Source organism: Catharus ustulatus, chromosome 12 (genome assembly GCF_009819885.2).
Source record: "Catharus ustulatus isolate bCatUst1 chromosome 12, bCatUst1.pri.v2, whole genome shotgun sequence".
Classification (NCBI taxonomy): domain Eukaryota; kingdom Metazoa; phylum Chordata; class Aves; order Passeriformes; family Turdidae; genus Catharus; species Catharus ustulatus.
In genome coordinates this window covers 1,380,654-1,396,099 of record NC_046232.1, presented here as the reverse complement: position 1 = coordinate 1,396,099, position 15,446 = coordinate 1,380,654, and the positions used below count along the sequence as shown (strand labels likewise).

General features: G+C 42.5%; 1 protein-coding gene across 2 annotated transcripts in view; it reads left to right on the top strand.

The window, feature by feature from the left end:
• Positions 1 to 2,411: 2,411 nt before the first annotated feature.
• Positions 2,412 to 15,446, top strand: part of SCAPER (S-phase cyclin A associated protein in the ER) — a 140,084-nt gene continuing 127,049 nt past the window's right edge. Inside the window, exons 1-4 of one of the 2 annotated variants that reach the window (XM_033070745.1) lie at positions 2,412 to 2,456; positions 4,250 to 4,325; positions 5,771 to 5,888; positions 12,855 to 12,925. In XM_033070745.1, coding sequence (XP_032926636.1) covers positions 4,263 to 4,325; positions 5,771 to 5,888; positions 12,855 to 12,925 — 252 coding nt within the window. In that variant the 5' untranslated portion in view covers positions 2,412 to 2,456; positions 4,250 to 4,262. Of the gene's footprint in view, positions 2,457 to 2,625; positions 2,645 to 4,249; positions 4,326 to 5,770; positions 5,889 to 12,854; positions 12,926 to 15,446 lie in introns of those variants that run through there. The other variant, XM_033070746.1, reaches the window with a different exon arrangement.

Sequence of the window (15,446 nt, the reverse complement as noted above, 5' to 3'; positions counted from 1 at the left end):
AAGTTTTTGACATTTCTATATTTCAGTTTTATAAATCACTGCCTGACTTGAATAAGCCTTAATTATTCTAATGCATGTCATTTATACACTGTCAGATAAATGGATTGACAGTAGCTTTATTTAGATAATTTTGACATATTTCCCTTATTTTTTTGTTATCACGTGTCAACATTTTAAGCTGCATATGAGACAGTTTATCTAAGACCAGCGTGCAAAGATTATCCTTCCTTTTTCCATCACAAAAAATGTTGATTTTGGCACATAGATTTAAGGGAAAAAACTGAGCAGCAATTTATTTATAAAGATCATCTTATGTAAACACTCCGTGTTTGGATTTCAAAGTGACAGGTATTTGCTTTCGTAGTACCCAAATATGACTTCTTGAGTGTTCTGTTTCATAAGACTTTGCAGAAAGTATTTTATACTCTCCAGACATTACTGAGCTGTTTTTCTTGTTCTTTGCATTTTGTGCAGCTATTAATATCTGAGGAAATAGATTATAAAAGGAGATTCTTCTGATGCTGTGTCTGATTTGGCATCAAACCAGAACAGCAGGATTTGATGTGACACAGTCTCAGGGCACTCATCTCAGCCACACACTGAGGAGACAGCTGTGGGAACACTGACTGATAAATAATAAACAAATGCATTATCAAAGGATGGCAGTGTGAGGGATTTGGATGGGACCTTCATGGCTCAGCTCTCTGCTCGGAACCACAGATGAGTGATGGATCATTTCTGAGAGAGGTTGTCAGTGCTGCAGATCTAACTGAAGTGTGTGTGATCTCCCAAGCCATCTATTCCCATCCTTGCAGGACTCTTAATGTTTCAGACATGACAACCTGAGCTGTCCAGGTGATCATTTAGGTCCCTTTCTTCTCGCTGTTCCTGTCACACCGAGGAAGAGGGATTATTCACATCATGCTTGAACACTCCTATCACATTCCCTTTTGTCTTCTTTTGGCTTAACAGAGTCCACTTGTCCTGTGTTTTCCCACAAATCACATTTCTCAGGCCTCAGACCCCGTGAGGAAGGCTGGCCTCTTCACAAGCCCCACCTGTCCCCAGATATGGTGGGCAGACTGGATGCAGCAGCCCAAATCACACCTCAGTGTTAGACCCCAGGATTAGGTGCCTGTATTATACCTACACCTCACGTGTTGCACACAGTTATTGACTGTTCCCTTTTTCCCAGCTCCCAGCAGTGGGGAAGGGCTGGCTGCTGAGGGGCTGACTGCCATGACCTCAGTGATCACACTGGCACAGGAAGCCACAGCAGGCTGACAGCAGCTGAGCCCAGGTAGGCAGCAAGGCCGATGACACCTGGGCTGGACCAGCAATGGGGTGGCAGCAGGACCAGGGCAGTGACCATCTGTGTGTGCTGGGCGCTGCTGAGGCCACAGCTCAAATCCTGGGGGCAGATTTGGGCCCCTCACAACAAGGGAGAGGGCTGGAGTGTGTCCAGAGGAGGGAACAGAGCTGGGGAAGGGTCTGGAGCACCAGGAGCAGCCGAGGGAGCTGCATGGGCTCAGCCTGGAGGAAAGAAGGCTCAGGGGGACCGTCTCACTCTCCACAACTTACCGACAGGAGGTAAGGGTTGGTCTTTACTCCCAAGCAATGCTGATAGGATGAGAGGGAACGGCCTCAAACTGCACCAGGGGAGATTTGGGTTGGACATCTGGAGGAATTTCTTCACAGAAACAGTAATTAGACATTGGAATAGGCTGCCCAGGGAGGTGGTGGAGTCATTGTCCCTGGAGGCGTTTAAGGAAAGACTAGACATGGCACTTGGTGCTGTAGTCTAGGTGACAAGGTGGTGTTAGGTCATAGGTGGGACTTGACGATTTCAGAGGCCTTTTCCAACCGAATTGGTTCTGTGACCGCGCCCCAGCCTTTCCTTAGGGGCTGTGGGGACCCGCGAGCTGGCCCTGCCCGAGGGGCCGCGGCAATCGCCTCAGCGCTCCCCGCAGGCTGGGGCGAGGCGCGGGCGAACTGAGGGCAGCGCCTCAGCGGCGGGAGCCGGGCATGAGCCGAGGCGGGGCGGGTGGAGGGTGTGGGGATGGTGAAGGTGAGGTGAGGGCAGCGCCGCTGAGGCGGGAGCAGGGCATGAGCCGAGGCGGGGCGGGGCGGGTGGAAGGTGTGGGGATGGTGAAGGTGAGGTGAGGGCAGCGCCTCAGCGGCGGGAGCCGGGCACGAGCCGAGGCGGGCGGGTGGAAGGTATGGGGATAGTGAAGGTGAGGTGAGGGCAGCGCCTCAGCGGCGGGAGCCGGGCACGAGCCGAGGCGGGGCGGGTGGAAGGTGTGGGGATGGTGGAGGTGAGGTGAGGGCAGCGGGAGCGACGCATGCGCGGGCCGGGCGGGCGGGGCCGACGCGGCGGGCGGGCGGGGCCGGCGGGGTGCGATGACGTCAGCGCGGCGGGACGCGCGCGGGCGGGACGGCGCGGCGCGGCGGAGAGCGTGAGTGGCCGGCGCGCGGGCCCGGCGCGAGCGGGGCAGCGCGCGGCAGGCGCGGGCAAGATGGCGGCGGGCCAGCCTCACCCCCCCTCAGCCCCGCAGCTCCGGGCGCTGCCCCGACGGGCTGCTCCGCCACACGGCCCAGCGAGACGGGGCAGGGACAGCCTGGTTGCTACAGGCGACCGGGAGCGGTGGGTGTGGGTCGGGCCGTGCCGTGAGGGGGAAGCGGGCTGTCCGTCTGAGGCAGCCCCTACCGCCGTTCCCGCAGTGCCGGTGGGAGGCTCGGGCTCGGCCTGAGGGGATCCCGGTGCTTGTGACCCCGCTGGTCCTTCAGGCTGTGCAGGCCCACCCGTCCAGACTGGGAGTTGTGTGTAGGGGGAGAGGCACCCGTGCTGAGGGCGAACTCACTGTGAACTCGTGTAAAATGCCACATGGTGTATGACTATTTACATCTTAGAAACTACTGATGTCGTTCCTAGTATAAACCCGTCATCTTCCTTTGCTGTCAGAGAGAAAATCACGGCTGACAGCACTGAAGGTCTCGCACTGTACTCAGGGTCTGTCTTCTCTGTGCAGTTCTCTAAAGAGAGATTCTTGTTTCTGCATTATTTCCAAGTGCACTGCACTACTGGGGAAATACGTGGGTCATCATGTTTTCTCCTCAAATACATATGTCAGTTTAATGAGCTTTTATTATCCCTCCTTTACAATCAAGTCAGCTTGGTGTACAAAAGATATTTTCTAAGATATTTCAGTGTTTAAAGACTCAGTGGTGGCTCTGTTCTGATGGCTGAAGTGATGCAGAATTGCAATATTTGTTTGAAAAACTCAACTTCCTTCATCCAACTGCAGAACATTTTGGTTTGTTTAGTAGATTGTCTTAAGGCATACAGACACCTGAGGGCTTGTTGACACAGAGTGGGCTATATCCTTTTAGAAAATTCAGCCATTTATGTAATGAGAGAACAGGTGGACAGCCTGCTTAAAGCAGTGTCATTCATGGCAAAGGCCAGCAAAATCTGACTTTGGATCTGGTTAAAGGTCAATCTTGTTTTTTACCTAATTTTGGATAATTTAGAAGTGTCTTTAATTTCCATTTAGCATCTGATTCTTCTGACGAGTCAGATGAGACTGTCTGCACTCAAATCAGCAGCTGTTTAGAATTTATCAACCTTGAAGCCAAGGGTTTGACTTCATTTCAGAGTTGTTAACACTGTTCCTGGAAATTCTTGATAAACCTATGAATGCTTACTCCTGTGTACTTTGTTTATTTGTGGCAATGGTTCTGTGTTAGAGCTGTATAAAATATTCACTTTGTAAGAGCTGACTTGTACAGGTGCCTTCAACATCTTACAGTTAAATGAGAACAGAAGTTTCAGTTTTATTTTGCTTCATCAGTAATTAGCTGATGCTGACTGTTAGTGCATCTCTGATTAATTTTTCTTTTTGAACTGATAACCAACTTTCCCAGTTCTCTGTCACAGGAAAGATTATTTTGCTTGCATCGCTATTCTAGAGCAGTCCATGAAATGATAAGTTTGAAAGTTTTGATAGGGTTTGTACCATTTACTGTCTAAACATATAAAATTAAATTATCCTGTAGTCTCACTCTCTTTTCTTCTTGGGCTTTTGGCTGTTTTTAATAAGGAGCAATGCAAACAATGCAAATAAAATTATCTTCTGACAACCTTACTATGTTCATCTGATGTCTATGACCTAAATGATGCCAACAAGCTGAAAGTAGTTTTTATAAGTGGTTTAAGGTAAAATAATTAATTGCATTTATTTTGACACAGGTATGAAAACTCAATGGGGTCGTCCAAAAATGTAATAAGTGAACCTGTTGATGCAGAGGAAGGCTATAACATGATGGTAAGACATTCAGTAGCTATAACACTAGATGGTAGAGTACTTACTCAACAGCAAGAAAAACTAATTTTTCATGTTGGGATTCATTCATGAATCAGTTTGTTTGTACCTCCAATGAAAGTTTTGATTCTAGGAGCTTAGTAAGTGTTATTCATTGACACTGTAGAGAAGAACCTTCCAAAGGGAATTTTATGGTAGAATAAATGTGAGTATTTCTTCAGTTTTACATGCATGTAATGTATGTAATTTGCTCTATTTCCCAAAACTTCACAGATACAGCAGTGCTGTTTTTTCTTGTGTTGTGTTGCCTGCTCGTGTCTCTGGGCAGGTCTGTGAAGCACTAGATGGCACACTGTGACTTCCAAACAGGCAACTGAAGACATTTGGATGAGAGAAACACAAGCTAAAACTATTAGATGAGCATTAAAGTAAAAGGAGTTTCTTGTTTGTGTTTCCTGCTGCCTTAATAAATTCTAACCACTCATCTTCAATATTTGTTTTTAGTGTAATTTTATTTTCTTTCTAAAGAAGTGGTTGCAGGCTTGAGCCATATGATGGTGAGAATGAAAAGAGGAAAAATGTACCTTCTGATTAGTCCTGTAGAAAATCAGTCTGTTTGTGCCTCAGATAATACTTAGGTTTATTTAACTTCTTTGTGATTAAGTTTTCCAGTGTTTAAAGCTAACATGGTCAACAGTTCTGTGCTATCACAGTACGTAAGTTTATCATCACTGTACCAGTTTGGTTTTGTTGCAAAATATTTCCTGAGGGTGAACTTTGCTGCACTGTAGAAGAGGCAAGATTTTATCTGATTGACTTCTGTCAGTTGATACAAATACTTCTTAATGTATTTGGTTTCAAATATCTTGTGATGGTGCATTTTACAAGTGCAAAGAACTATGTTTATTAGGTAAATGAGGTACATCCCCAGTGTCTCTAATTCTGTCTTTGTGTGGTTGCATCTTTGTAGTGACAGCCCATCACAGCTGCCAGGAAATATTCTCTAGGTTCAGCTGGGCTTTTATCCATGTTTCAGATGGTTCCCATACAGCTCATGCCTTTCTCCAGCCAACACATATATTTTGGTTCCATGCTACCTTTAGCTTGTATAATTAGTTCTAATTGACACAGAGTATTTAAAACATTTGTGAAGTCTGCTGTGATGCTCCAGCAGCTTTGACAAGCAATTAAATAGAAGCGATGTGGTCTAAATGTACCCATATTGAGGGCTGGCCAGTTACTCCCATGACATACTGATGAATGAATCTGCTTCTGTGCAGAAAGGTGGGGATGAAAATGGATGCATACACCTGCTTCAGATATTTGAGGAAAATTCAGCACTTGTGCACCCCACTTTGGATGGTGTAACCACATACTGGGTCAAATTAACATGTGAAACTAAAGATTTTTCTTTCTGGTGTGCCCATGCATGTATTTCTTGTTCCCAGGCTTCTTTCCAACGCTCCAACAGCCATGACAAAGTGAGGAAAATAGTGGCAGAAGAGGGACGGACAGCAAGGAACCTGATTGCATGGAGTGTCCCCCTGGAAAACAAGGAAGATGATGGTATGCGTTTAACAGTTCAACCTTTGCACTTCCATTCCTCTGGCAGCTGGAGTTGCCCATCTGGAAATATTTTCCATGCACAGAATTTCTCTATTTAGGGATGTTCTGTTTAGCATGCATAGTATGATTTTTTTTCAAAAATGTGCCTTACAGTTGGCAGATCACTTTATAAAACTTTCCAGTGACAGATTAAAAACTTCTAATTTGTCTGCACTTAACATCTAAGACTTTTCTTCTGCTGATATTATCAGGATAGTTGTGTAACACAATGATGTTGTCCTGAAGTGATCTCTTGTAAATGGGGAATTCAGAATTGTGGGGATGACTTAGAACAATCTAACAAATTCCTCTGTTTTCTAAAACAAAGAAATTTGGAAGGTTTTTTTGGGATCACTTCAGCTTTGGCAAATACCAGTGAAGACTCTCTAAAGAAGGGGATATGTGGGGACAGCTTTCCATAATGCGAGTCCTCAGAACAGTTTTGTTACTGTTGTAATTCTTTCTTGTGGTATGATGACTAAAGGAGCCAGGAATTGACTTTTATTTTTATCCTACTCAAGCTGTTCCAGATGTCTGAATGATGTTTTTGAGAACTTCATCTCAAATATTTTTGTAACTGCATGTCCCTGCCCAGGTGCTGCAGCTTTTGAGTGTCTAAAAGTGATTTTTTTTTTTATGCTGTGAAGGTGCTTGAACATCGGAACCAGTTGCCTTGAAAAATTATGGGCTTCATCTTCCTTGGAGATGCTCTGGGCAGCCTGGAGGTTCCTTCCAACCTCAGCTGTTCTGTGATTCTGCCAGTAGAAGATATTTCTAAGAAATGTGATGTCTTTAGTTGCAAGATAATTCACTCTCTGTCCGATGCAAAGTTTAAACTGTCTTTAAGCAGAACAGAATTGGGGCCCAAAGTATTTCCAGGTTCCAAGTTACACTTCTGGTGAAGGTAGTGATGTGAATGTGTGTGTGGTAAAGGAACATGCAGTGCATTTCTAGAAGTATTTTTGAGCAGCTCATGGATTGATTCACTTTCTGGGTAGAGTCTGTTATTTGTTATTGCTACCTTGCTTGTAGTGTTATTTTAGAAACTTTAAGACTTTTTTTTCCTTAAAAATGACTGGCGAGTTGTAGATGAACGTTTGCTCCAACAATTTCTGCTAAACCATGATAAATGAATGTAAAAGTGAGTTTTTAGCTTTCATTAAATAGTAGTTGTGTACAGTAATTGAAATCCAAGTAGCTGTATTAATTTCCTTCTTTTGGTTGTATTAGCACCATTGTAATTTTAAAATTTTGTCAGTGGTGCTTTCTTGTTAAAATTTCTTAAAATTAAATTATAGACTGGCCTTTTTGTGCAATGCAAAGGATCTGGTAATTATTGCCTGATGGAAAATTTCCCTGTGAAAAGGAACTTGTGGTTAGTGAAAGCCTGGCAGAGCCAGATCCTTTATCTCTTGACCCTTGCCTGGCATGCAGGGTGTTTATGTTGGTGTCACTGAGCTCTGGTTCATTTTATGCTGATCCTTCTGGATGTACTGTGTCCCTAAGGGATGGTACAGCAATATTATGGATTAGAGGCTGTGTAAATCAGACCAAAGGTTCAGGGTGCCTGAGCCAATTCTACCACTCTTCTGTATTGAGCAGAATTTTCTCTTTGGGCAGTTTTTTCTGCTCATAATATTTGGAGGTATTGATTTGGCAGTACCAGTGTGTGATTTAACATTTTAAATTATATACTGTTGTTCATGTGATTTTTTTCCCAGACACAGTGAAGGTATGAGTAATTTTTATTACTAGGGGTAGTGAGGGTTGATTAATTAAAATGCTGAATTCACCTTTTCCATTTTTTACCTTTTTCTATTCCTTTTAAAAATTATGTGCTTGTGTTCTTCCCATTTTTTCCTCTTGCTCTGAAAGGTTTGTGTATTCTATGTAGCATACATAGATAAAAGAGAAATCAAAACCTTCTGATTCCATTCTGTAAATACAGTAATTTCACGAATACAAGCCACACTGTTTTGACCAAAATTTTGCTCCCATACTGGAAATGCGGCTAATATTCAGGTGCGGCCAATATGTGAATAATTTTCTGACATTTTCAACCCTGGGAGTGCAAACCAAGTCAGTGCAAACTGCAAAGTCGAGCTCCTGCCAGTAAAAACCTGCATTTACGCAGTTGTTACAAATTGGTTACTCTGTTGCGCGGCGGGTGGAGCTGCTCTGTGCAGGCAGCACAGGGGGTGGGGAAGGCGGGGCAGCTCTCTCCTGCTGGCCCCGCGGCTTGGGGGACGCAGGGGCAGCTCTCTCCTGCTGACCCCGCGGCTCGGGGGAAGCAGGGGCTCTCTCCTGCTTGGCCCTGCGGCTCGGGGGGCTCCCATCCCCGCACGCCGCAGGAGCAGGCAGGCTCCATCCCCGGCTCCCATCACTGCCGCAGGTGCCGGCGGGCTCTGTGCCCCCCCTGCCGCCACAGGGCAGTGCCGGGCCGGGGTGACCAAGCCCAGCGGTGGCGGTGGCCGGCCCCGAGCGGTCCTGCCGAGTGGCGCCGCTGAGCTGGGCCACCATGCCCTGTTGGCAGCCCCGATCCCTCATGGCCCAAGCCGAGCCAGTAAACCCCGCCCTGCCACCGTTCTGTTACTATTTGGCAACTTTGTTGCACGTGAGTCCTTGCTGCGAACAACAGCGGCTTATACTCAGGTGAGGCTTATTTGTGGACAAAAAACAAAATGTTTGCCAACACCCGGTGATGCAGCTTATACTCAGTGCGGCTTGTATTCGTGAATTTACTGTACATAGTTCCTGCCAGTCAGCAGTGCTTCCTTAAAAATGAAGGAGATTTCTGGAATGGCAGATGATAGGTCTGTTGTGTGTTTTAGAGCAGTGTGCACTCCAGTTATGTCAGATCTGAAATTCCAATTATGAATGCAGATCAGTGCCATGACAAAATCCCAGGTGGGGTGATAGTGGTCTAGAAGAGACAGTGACTGTTAACAGTTCTCAGCCACTGAAATTCAAATTCTCCTTCACAGAATTCAGTAGTACCCAGCAGATTCTATTGGATAAGCTAATCAACACTGTAACTTGGTGTCTTAGGAGCCTGACTCTTCAAACTGTGACAAATTTACTGTTCTGGTATTTTGTCTCCAGAATGGAATTTGCATTCCAAACCTGCAGCCATCAGTCACCAATTGCAGTCACCTTGCTTTTGCCCACCTTGGAAAGCTGTGATTGTTCCAAGGGAGGGTTTCAGAAATTTTCCCTTTTTTTTCCGTAATTATTTCACATACTTAGAATGAAATTGGAGGCACTGAATGCAGGTAAGCAACCACCCACAAATTTTATTACAAAATCATAGGTATTACTTTAGCAATAGTTTAAAAATGGCAGAGGTTTGACATTTAAATGTTAATAGACACCTTTGGAACTTTGAAATGTGTCAAAAAATTGGAAAATCTTGTATTTGTGACTGCTCCCTTCTTATTTCCTATTTGTTTAAAATCACCTGGGCTCTTGCCATAGACAATTCATTTGCAGATTTAGCATTTCAGGGTAAGGAAAACCTATTTTATTGGTTGAAAGGTACCTGGCACGCTCTGGGAAGCCTGCAGCATATTCCACTGTTTTAGTAAGAGCTTGCTGCAGAAAATAGGTGTTGTGGGATGTGATCAAAGTCATTAAATTTGGCTCTGTTTGGCCATGTGAGGAATGTGAGAGTCCTGGCTGCACTCACTGTGTGTGAGCCCTTGTAGCACAGGTATCATGGGAACTGGCAGGATGTCGTGTGAAGGGAAGGGCTTTCTTTAGGGCTCAGAAGTTTCAAACCTTGAATTTTACTGGGATGAATGGGAATCCACTCTAGGGCAGGTAGGTGAATACAGGGCCAGTATGGATGACACTGACAGTAATTTATAAAAGTCGTTTTGTGCAAAATACATTGCTGTAATTCAGACTGGAGGTGGGAAAACATGAAGGAGTTTGGTTATATCCATACTTGAAGGCAGCCATTTCTCCAGATCATTAGTTTTGTACAGTTAGAACAACACCATCTACTGCTGCTCTACAAACTTGTAAGAAGATGCGGTTTATAATAGGATTAGAATCTTCAATGTGCTTCCTCAGTTGAAAATTATCTTTTGTGCCGAGGGTGGGATGATGAACAGTGTCAAAGACATTAAAACAACACGTCCAGTTGTGTCCATGGCCAGGACAGAAATGAAGGCTGCAATTAACTACTAAATGTAAAGGCAATTCCCACTTTCCCATACCAGTAAAACCATGCAAAAGAGAGAGATGAGTGGGATGGTTGTTAGGTAAAAGATAGCTTTTGAAAATAGGTTATCGTTGGGGGTTTTTGGCAGGTTTTGGCACCTCAGCTTCTTGGACAGGAAGGCTTCACAAATCATAAACCCTGTGTGCTTCATATTTAACACCACACAGGGAGGAAATGGACTTCCAGTGTAAAATATGGCTGTAGCTTCTCCAATGCTGCAAAACTTTAATACTTCATGCATTTCACATAGGCAACTGAATAGCTGAAGGAGATGATCTTCTTGGGTCACAATTGTTTTCTGCTTACAATTGCAAGCAGGGGGTGGCCTTCAGGTGTCACTGAAGTCTGTGCATCTCTCAGCAATGCCAGCATGGTGTTGTCACACACCAGTCACCCTGAACACACAAACTGCCACTGAACAGTGCTGCCACTGCTTGGGAGTATAGAGGGACAAGCAGAAATTATCTTCTAATTACCAGAGCCGTTATTGCAAGGAAAGGAATAAGAAAGTTGAAAATGTGGCTGCTGCTGAAATGCACCTCAAGAAAAAGCTAGTCCTTGTCCCACACTATATAAAGTTTGTAAAACCTGCTATTTGCATCTAAATGTCTGCTCCATATAGGAAGTGTCTGGAAATTTGCATTTCTCTTTAGAAAGGACTTGTTCAAACTTTTCACAGATCTTAGATGATGGATTGTTATTCTGGATTTTATAGAATCTAGAGTCTGCAACTTGATGTGTGCCTCTGCACATTTTTAATTTTAGTGTACCCATATTTGTGGCAAACCTTTTCACTGTCCAAGTCCTGTATGCCATTGCCTTCAAAACTTCATCTTTGCAAAATGTAAATCACATCAGAAGAGACACTTGGGTGATTGAAATATTTCTGTTATCAGAAGTCTGCCATGGAACCATTTCCCAGTTCAAGCTTTTTAGTAATAAGGAAGGTTTTATGGATGCAGTAGCTGAATGATTTTTTTTTCCCCCTGAATGCTGCTTAATTGAGTTAAATATATTAGTTTATACCTGTATATTTGGCTAATGTAGCAGTTAAAAAATGAATTATCAAGCAAATAATTTTTAATTTGTTTTAAATTAAAAGCCTTGTTGCCTGGAATAGCCAGTGATCCAAACCAGCTGTGCAAAGCAGCTGTACAACTGCTTGATTAAGACAGGTTTGCAGCTGCTTTACATAACCAGAGCAATGTTAAACAGCTGGGCTGCATTTGGGAATTTGGCCTCAGAACTTTTGAAAACTCAACTGGACAATTCTGAAATTCAAGAATGATCTCCATGGTCTAGGGAGGACTGTATTCAACTAATGCGTGGATTTGCTTGGCTTCATCCAGCTAAATAATCTTGAAACTTCTCTTTGGATATAATCTGTGCTGGAGAAAACTCTGGCCATAGTTACTGTTTTGTCTTAGCTTGCTTACATTTTTGGTAATTGGATCCTATAATTTTTGTGTTGTGCAAGTTTAGATACTTGGAGGAATAATTGTTTTTTACATTACCCCATAGCAAATCTCAAAGATTAAGTGCAAACAGATCTGGTTGGTCTAGGCTAACACAGATTTTTCTATGCAAAGGTAACTCTGAATCGGTTAATTGCCACCACTGCAGCACTGACATGTGGAATCACCCCTTCTGACTGGGGGAATTTAAACTGATTTTGGAAGCACAGTTGCTAAAGTCACTTTGCATAAGCAGTGGAGAAGACATGTACGTTTGAGAAGGGATTTCAGGTTTTAAGGACACTGACTTGTGTTTTGTTTTCAGGAAAGGGAATGAAATCTTGCGATTTCAATGAGCATTATTTGGGCAAGCTTCAGTCCATTTCCCTGCACTTCTTGTCATCCCATTCACTTCTTGTGTTTTCACTTGGTTTTGGAATTTTCCCTTTATTTTTCTAACTATTTCATTTCTTTAGCATCTTCTCTACGTTCCTTTTTTTTTTTTTACTTTCTTCCATGATTTCGGGATTTTATTTGGAGTAGTTTTAGCAAGTTTTGGTTTATTTCACTGCCCCTCTTGTCATCTCAGTCCATTTCATTGTAGTCACTCCATTTCCAAATTTCTGGATTTTTTTTTCATTGAATTTTATTTCATCATATCTCCTTTCCAGAGGATTTGTTAGACTTTGTCCTCTGACTTCAAAATTTCATTCCCTTTCCTGAAACTAATATTTTTCTCTCTTCCTTTGGCTGTCTGACTGTTGAGGAACTAAATCCTGACCTAACTTCTGTTTTTTCCCATCTCTCTTGGCAGAACAATTCCAGAAGAACTAAATAATTACATTTGGTTTTCCTACCAAAAATATTTCTTGTTTTAATTCTGTAATAGCTGATTGAGCACTCATTCAGAAGCAGACTTGTTAAAATATATATAGAAAATGAGTATCATATTTGACATGTAGATTGTAATGATATTATTTTAGAGGCACTGAGAACTCAAAGCTTAGCTTTGTTTAATGAAGTCTGTATGTCTTGCCTTTCTTGTATTTTTTTTCATTTTCCAGTGTTTCCTGGCATTATCCACATACTAAACGGTGGAATTTATATTTTGAATATAAAATTTGCCAAACCTCTTAACTCAGAAATTGTGCTCCTCTCAGTACATTGCAAGATGAGATATGTGCATTTTAGAGTGCTCTATTTAATTAAAATCATTATTGTTGATTAAAACAGTTGCTTCTCCCACAGGAAAATCGAAATGGCAGTCTGGTGGAAAAACAAAACGGGTGACTCAAGGAACACACAAGACTGCAAAACAGGTATCTGCTCATTTTTTATTGTGACACAAAATTGGTGACATAACACTGTTTTTCTGTGAGATCACTAATATATTGTTGGCTGATTAATACTTCTCTAAAACTGTGTGTACATTGTATTTTTAAAGCATATGAGTTTCGAAGTCAAGTACTCAGAATTTAGGTTATCTTCCTCAGCCTTTCCTTTTGGCACATCCCAGCCTCTGCACACATGACTTATTGGCATTAAAGTTATTTTAAGGCAAGTGCTGTTCAATAAAATGATATAGGAAGAGTCTCCTATAAGTATGCTGCTTATACAAGGGCTGCCTTTTTTCCCAGTTTCTAATTAAAGGAAATTCTTGACCTCACATGTTACTGGCTCAAGTTAGTATATCTTAATTTGGAAAAAAGTCCAGGTGAATAAAATTTCTAAGAGTCAGGACTGGAAAGCAAGTTTGAATGACAGTTGTAAAGAAGAAACCATTGCTATTTTTATTCATTTTTTTTTTCTCCCTGTGAATGACAACCTTTATTATATTAATAAAGTAATACCTCAATCTTTCCTCATGTTTCATATTTTTAACCGCTATTTTTCTTTGATTTATGGATTTAGCCATTAGTACAGCTTTAGCCATTTAATGTTTTGAGGCAGCCTGTCAGAATGTGGTAATAAAGCATATGGAAGATGTTATTTTTTGAAAAAAGAAGATGTTCTGCTTCCATGGAGATGTATTTGCATCTCTTAAATGCAGCCATGTTACATTGCCAGTTGAGTTTGGCAGCTGTTACCCTCTGTGCTCTCCTCACAAACTGCTGCATTACACACATGCTGTGTGCTGGTTCTGGAGTGGCAGTGCTGCAGCTGGGGCTCCCTGGCAGGGTTTGCCCTGCAGAGCAGTGTGCAGTTTGGGTTCTGTCTCACTGGGGCTCCCTGGCAGGGTTTTGCCCAGCAGAGCAGTGTGCAGTTTGGGTTCTGTCTGACCAGGGATGATGAGTTTTTAGGAGAACCCTTGGCTGCTGCTTAGTGTGGGATTTCTGTACTGAAGCTTTTGTCCTCACAGTGCATTCCTGGTGGCTTCTGTGAAGGGCAGAACACTGCTGAGTGTCTGTGCATCTTGGCATCTCAATTTGGCATTCAATGCCTCTTTTTCAGCTGCTTTTCAGACACTGGATACTGCTGTAATTGGTGGCTTTTTTGGCTTAGTTTTGTTGAGCTTTCACTTTTAATTTTCCTTTACATATAAGTGGGCCACTAATCTCGAGAAAATAAACTTACAGGAGCTGTTTCATATGATCTTACCAAGCTCATCTTCCTTTCAGTAGGGTGCTGACAAATACACATTCAATAAATTTTGGCATCCCAAGAGTATAAATATACATTGCATACTTTCCACAAGTCCAAGGCAAGTTACTGAAACTATTAGGGAAAAAAAAACCAAAATACCCCAAGAGAGATTGAGTTTTAATGTTGCTTTCCTCATCCATGCTGGGTTACTTGTGATATATGAAGGGATATTCCCATGTCTGTTAAATTCAAAGTTACATAAGCTTTGCATCTTCTGCAGTTAAAGGTTTGAGCTATTGCTGCAAGTTAAAATATTTTTTCTAATAACAAAGATCACACTTTAGCAATAACACTAATAACAAATAATCACACTTTGTGCAATGGTGTTTACAAGAAATCAGGTAGGTTAGAGAGTTTTATCCTTTCACAGGTGTTCTGCTGGAGCACTGGTAGCTGTAAATGTTGCTTAGGTTTTGCTGAGACTCTGAAAGTCACAGCATGATGATGGAACTGCTGTGACTTACAGAACCTACACATGGTGTTTTCCTCATTAAAATATGACTGACATATAAGAGGAAGATAAACAGATGCCAAATACAGCAGATGGATATTTATTGCTAAATATCAAAACATATTCCATGTCATTGTCTTTTAAAGATAGGTTTGAAAATGTATCTTTCTAATAGTAGAAGTTACGCATGTTTCCCATTCCAAAAGAACTGATCCTTTATACCAACAGTACTATCTCAATGACTAAACGTGATCACTTTCCTGAGGTCACATTTTATAAATACAGGCAGCAACAGGTAGCACTGTTATTTTCATGTAGCTATTTATGGTTCTATAGTTGTGCTTTTGACACTATAAACTGTAGTTTCAAGGAGCTATAAATTAGCCAGTTTGTAAACTTTGCTTTAAATGTTTTTACACAAGGCCTCAGCCTAGGAGTATCTTTTCTCCCAGCAGTTTGTTAAGAGGTGACTTATGTAATGGAAGAAAAAATATGAAACCCTTCTGAAATTGCTGTTCCTTGGTTGTTTATGCCATGCATCTTTCTGAGCATGACTCTCGTGCATACATTAACTGGGGTTCATCTGGAGTACACTTGGAGCACTTGGAGATATATGTAAGGGTAGCAGAGATGTTGGTGTGATTGTAGTAAATCAGGTACCCATTCTTCTGCTTCCTGCAGAAAAATTAGCATCTCACCACAAACACAGGTAGAGCATAACCATTCTGACAGCACTGTGCCTCCCT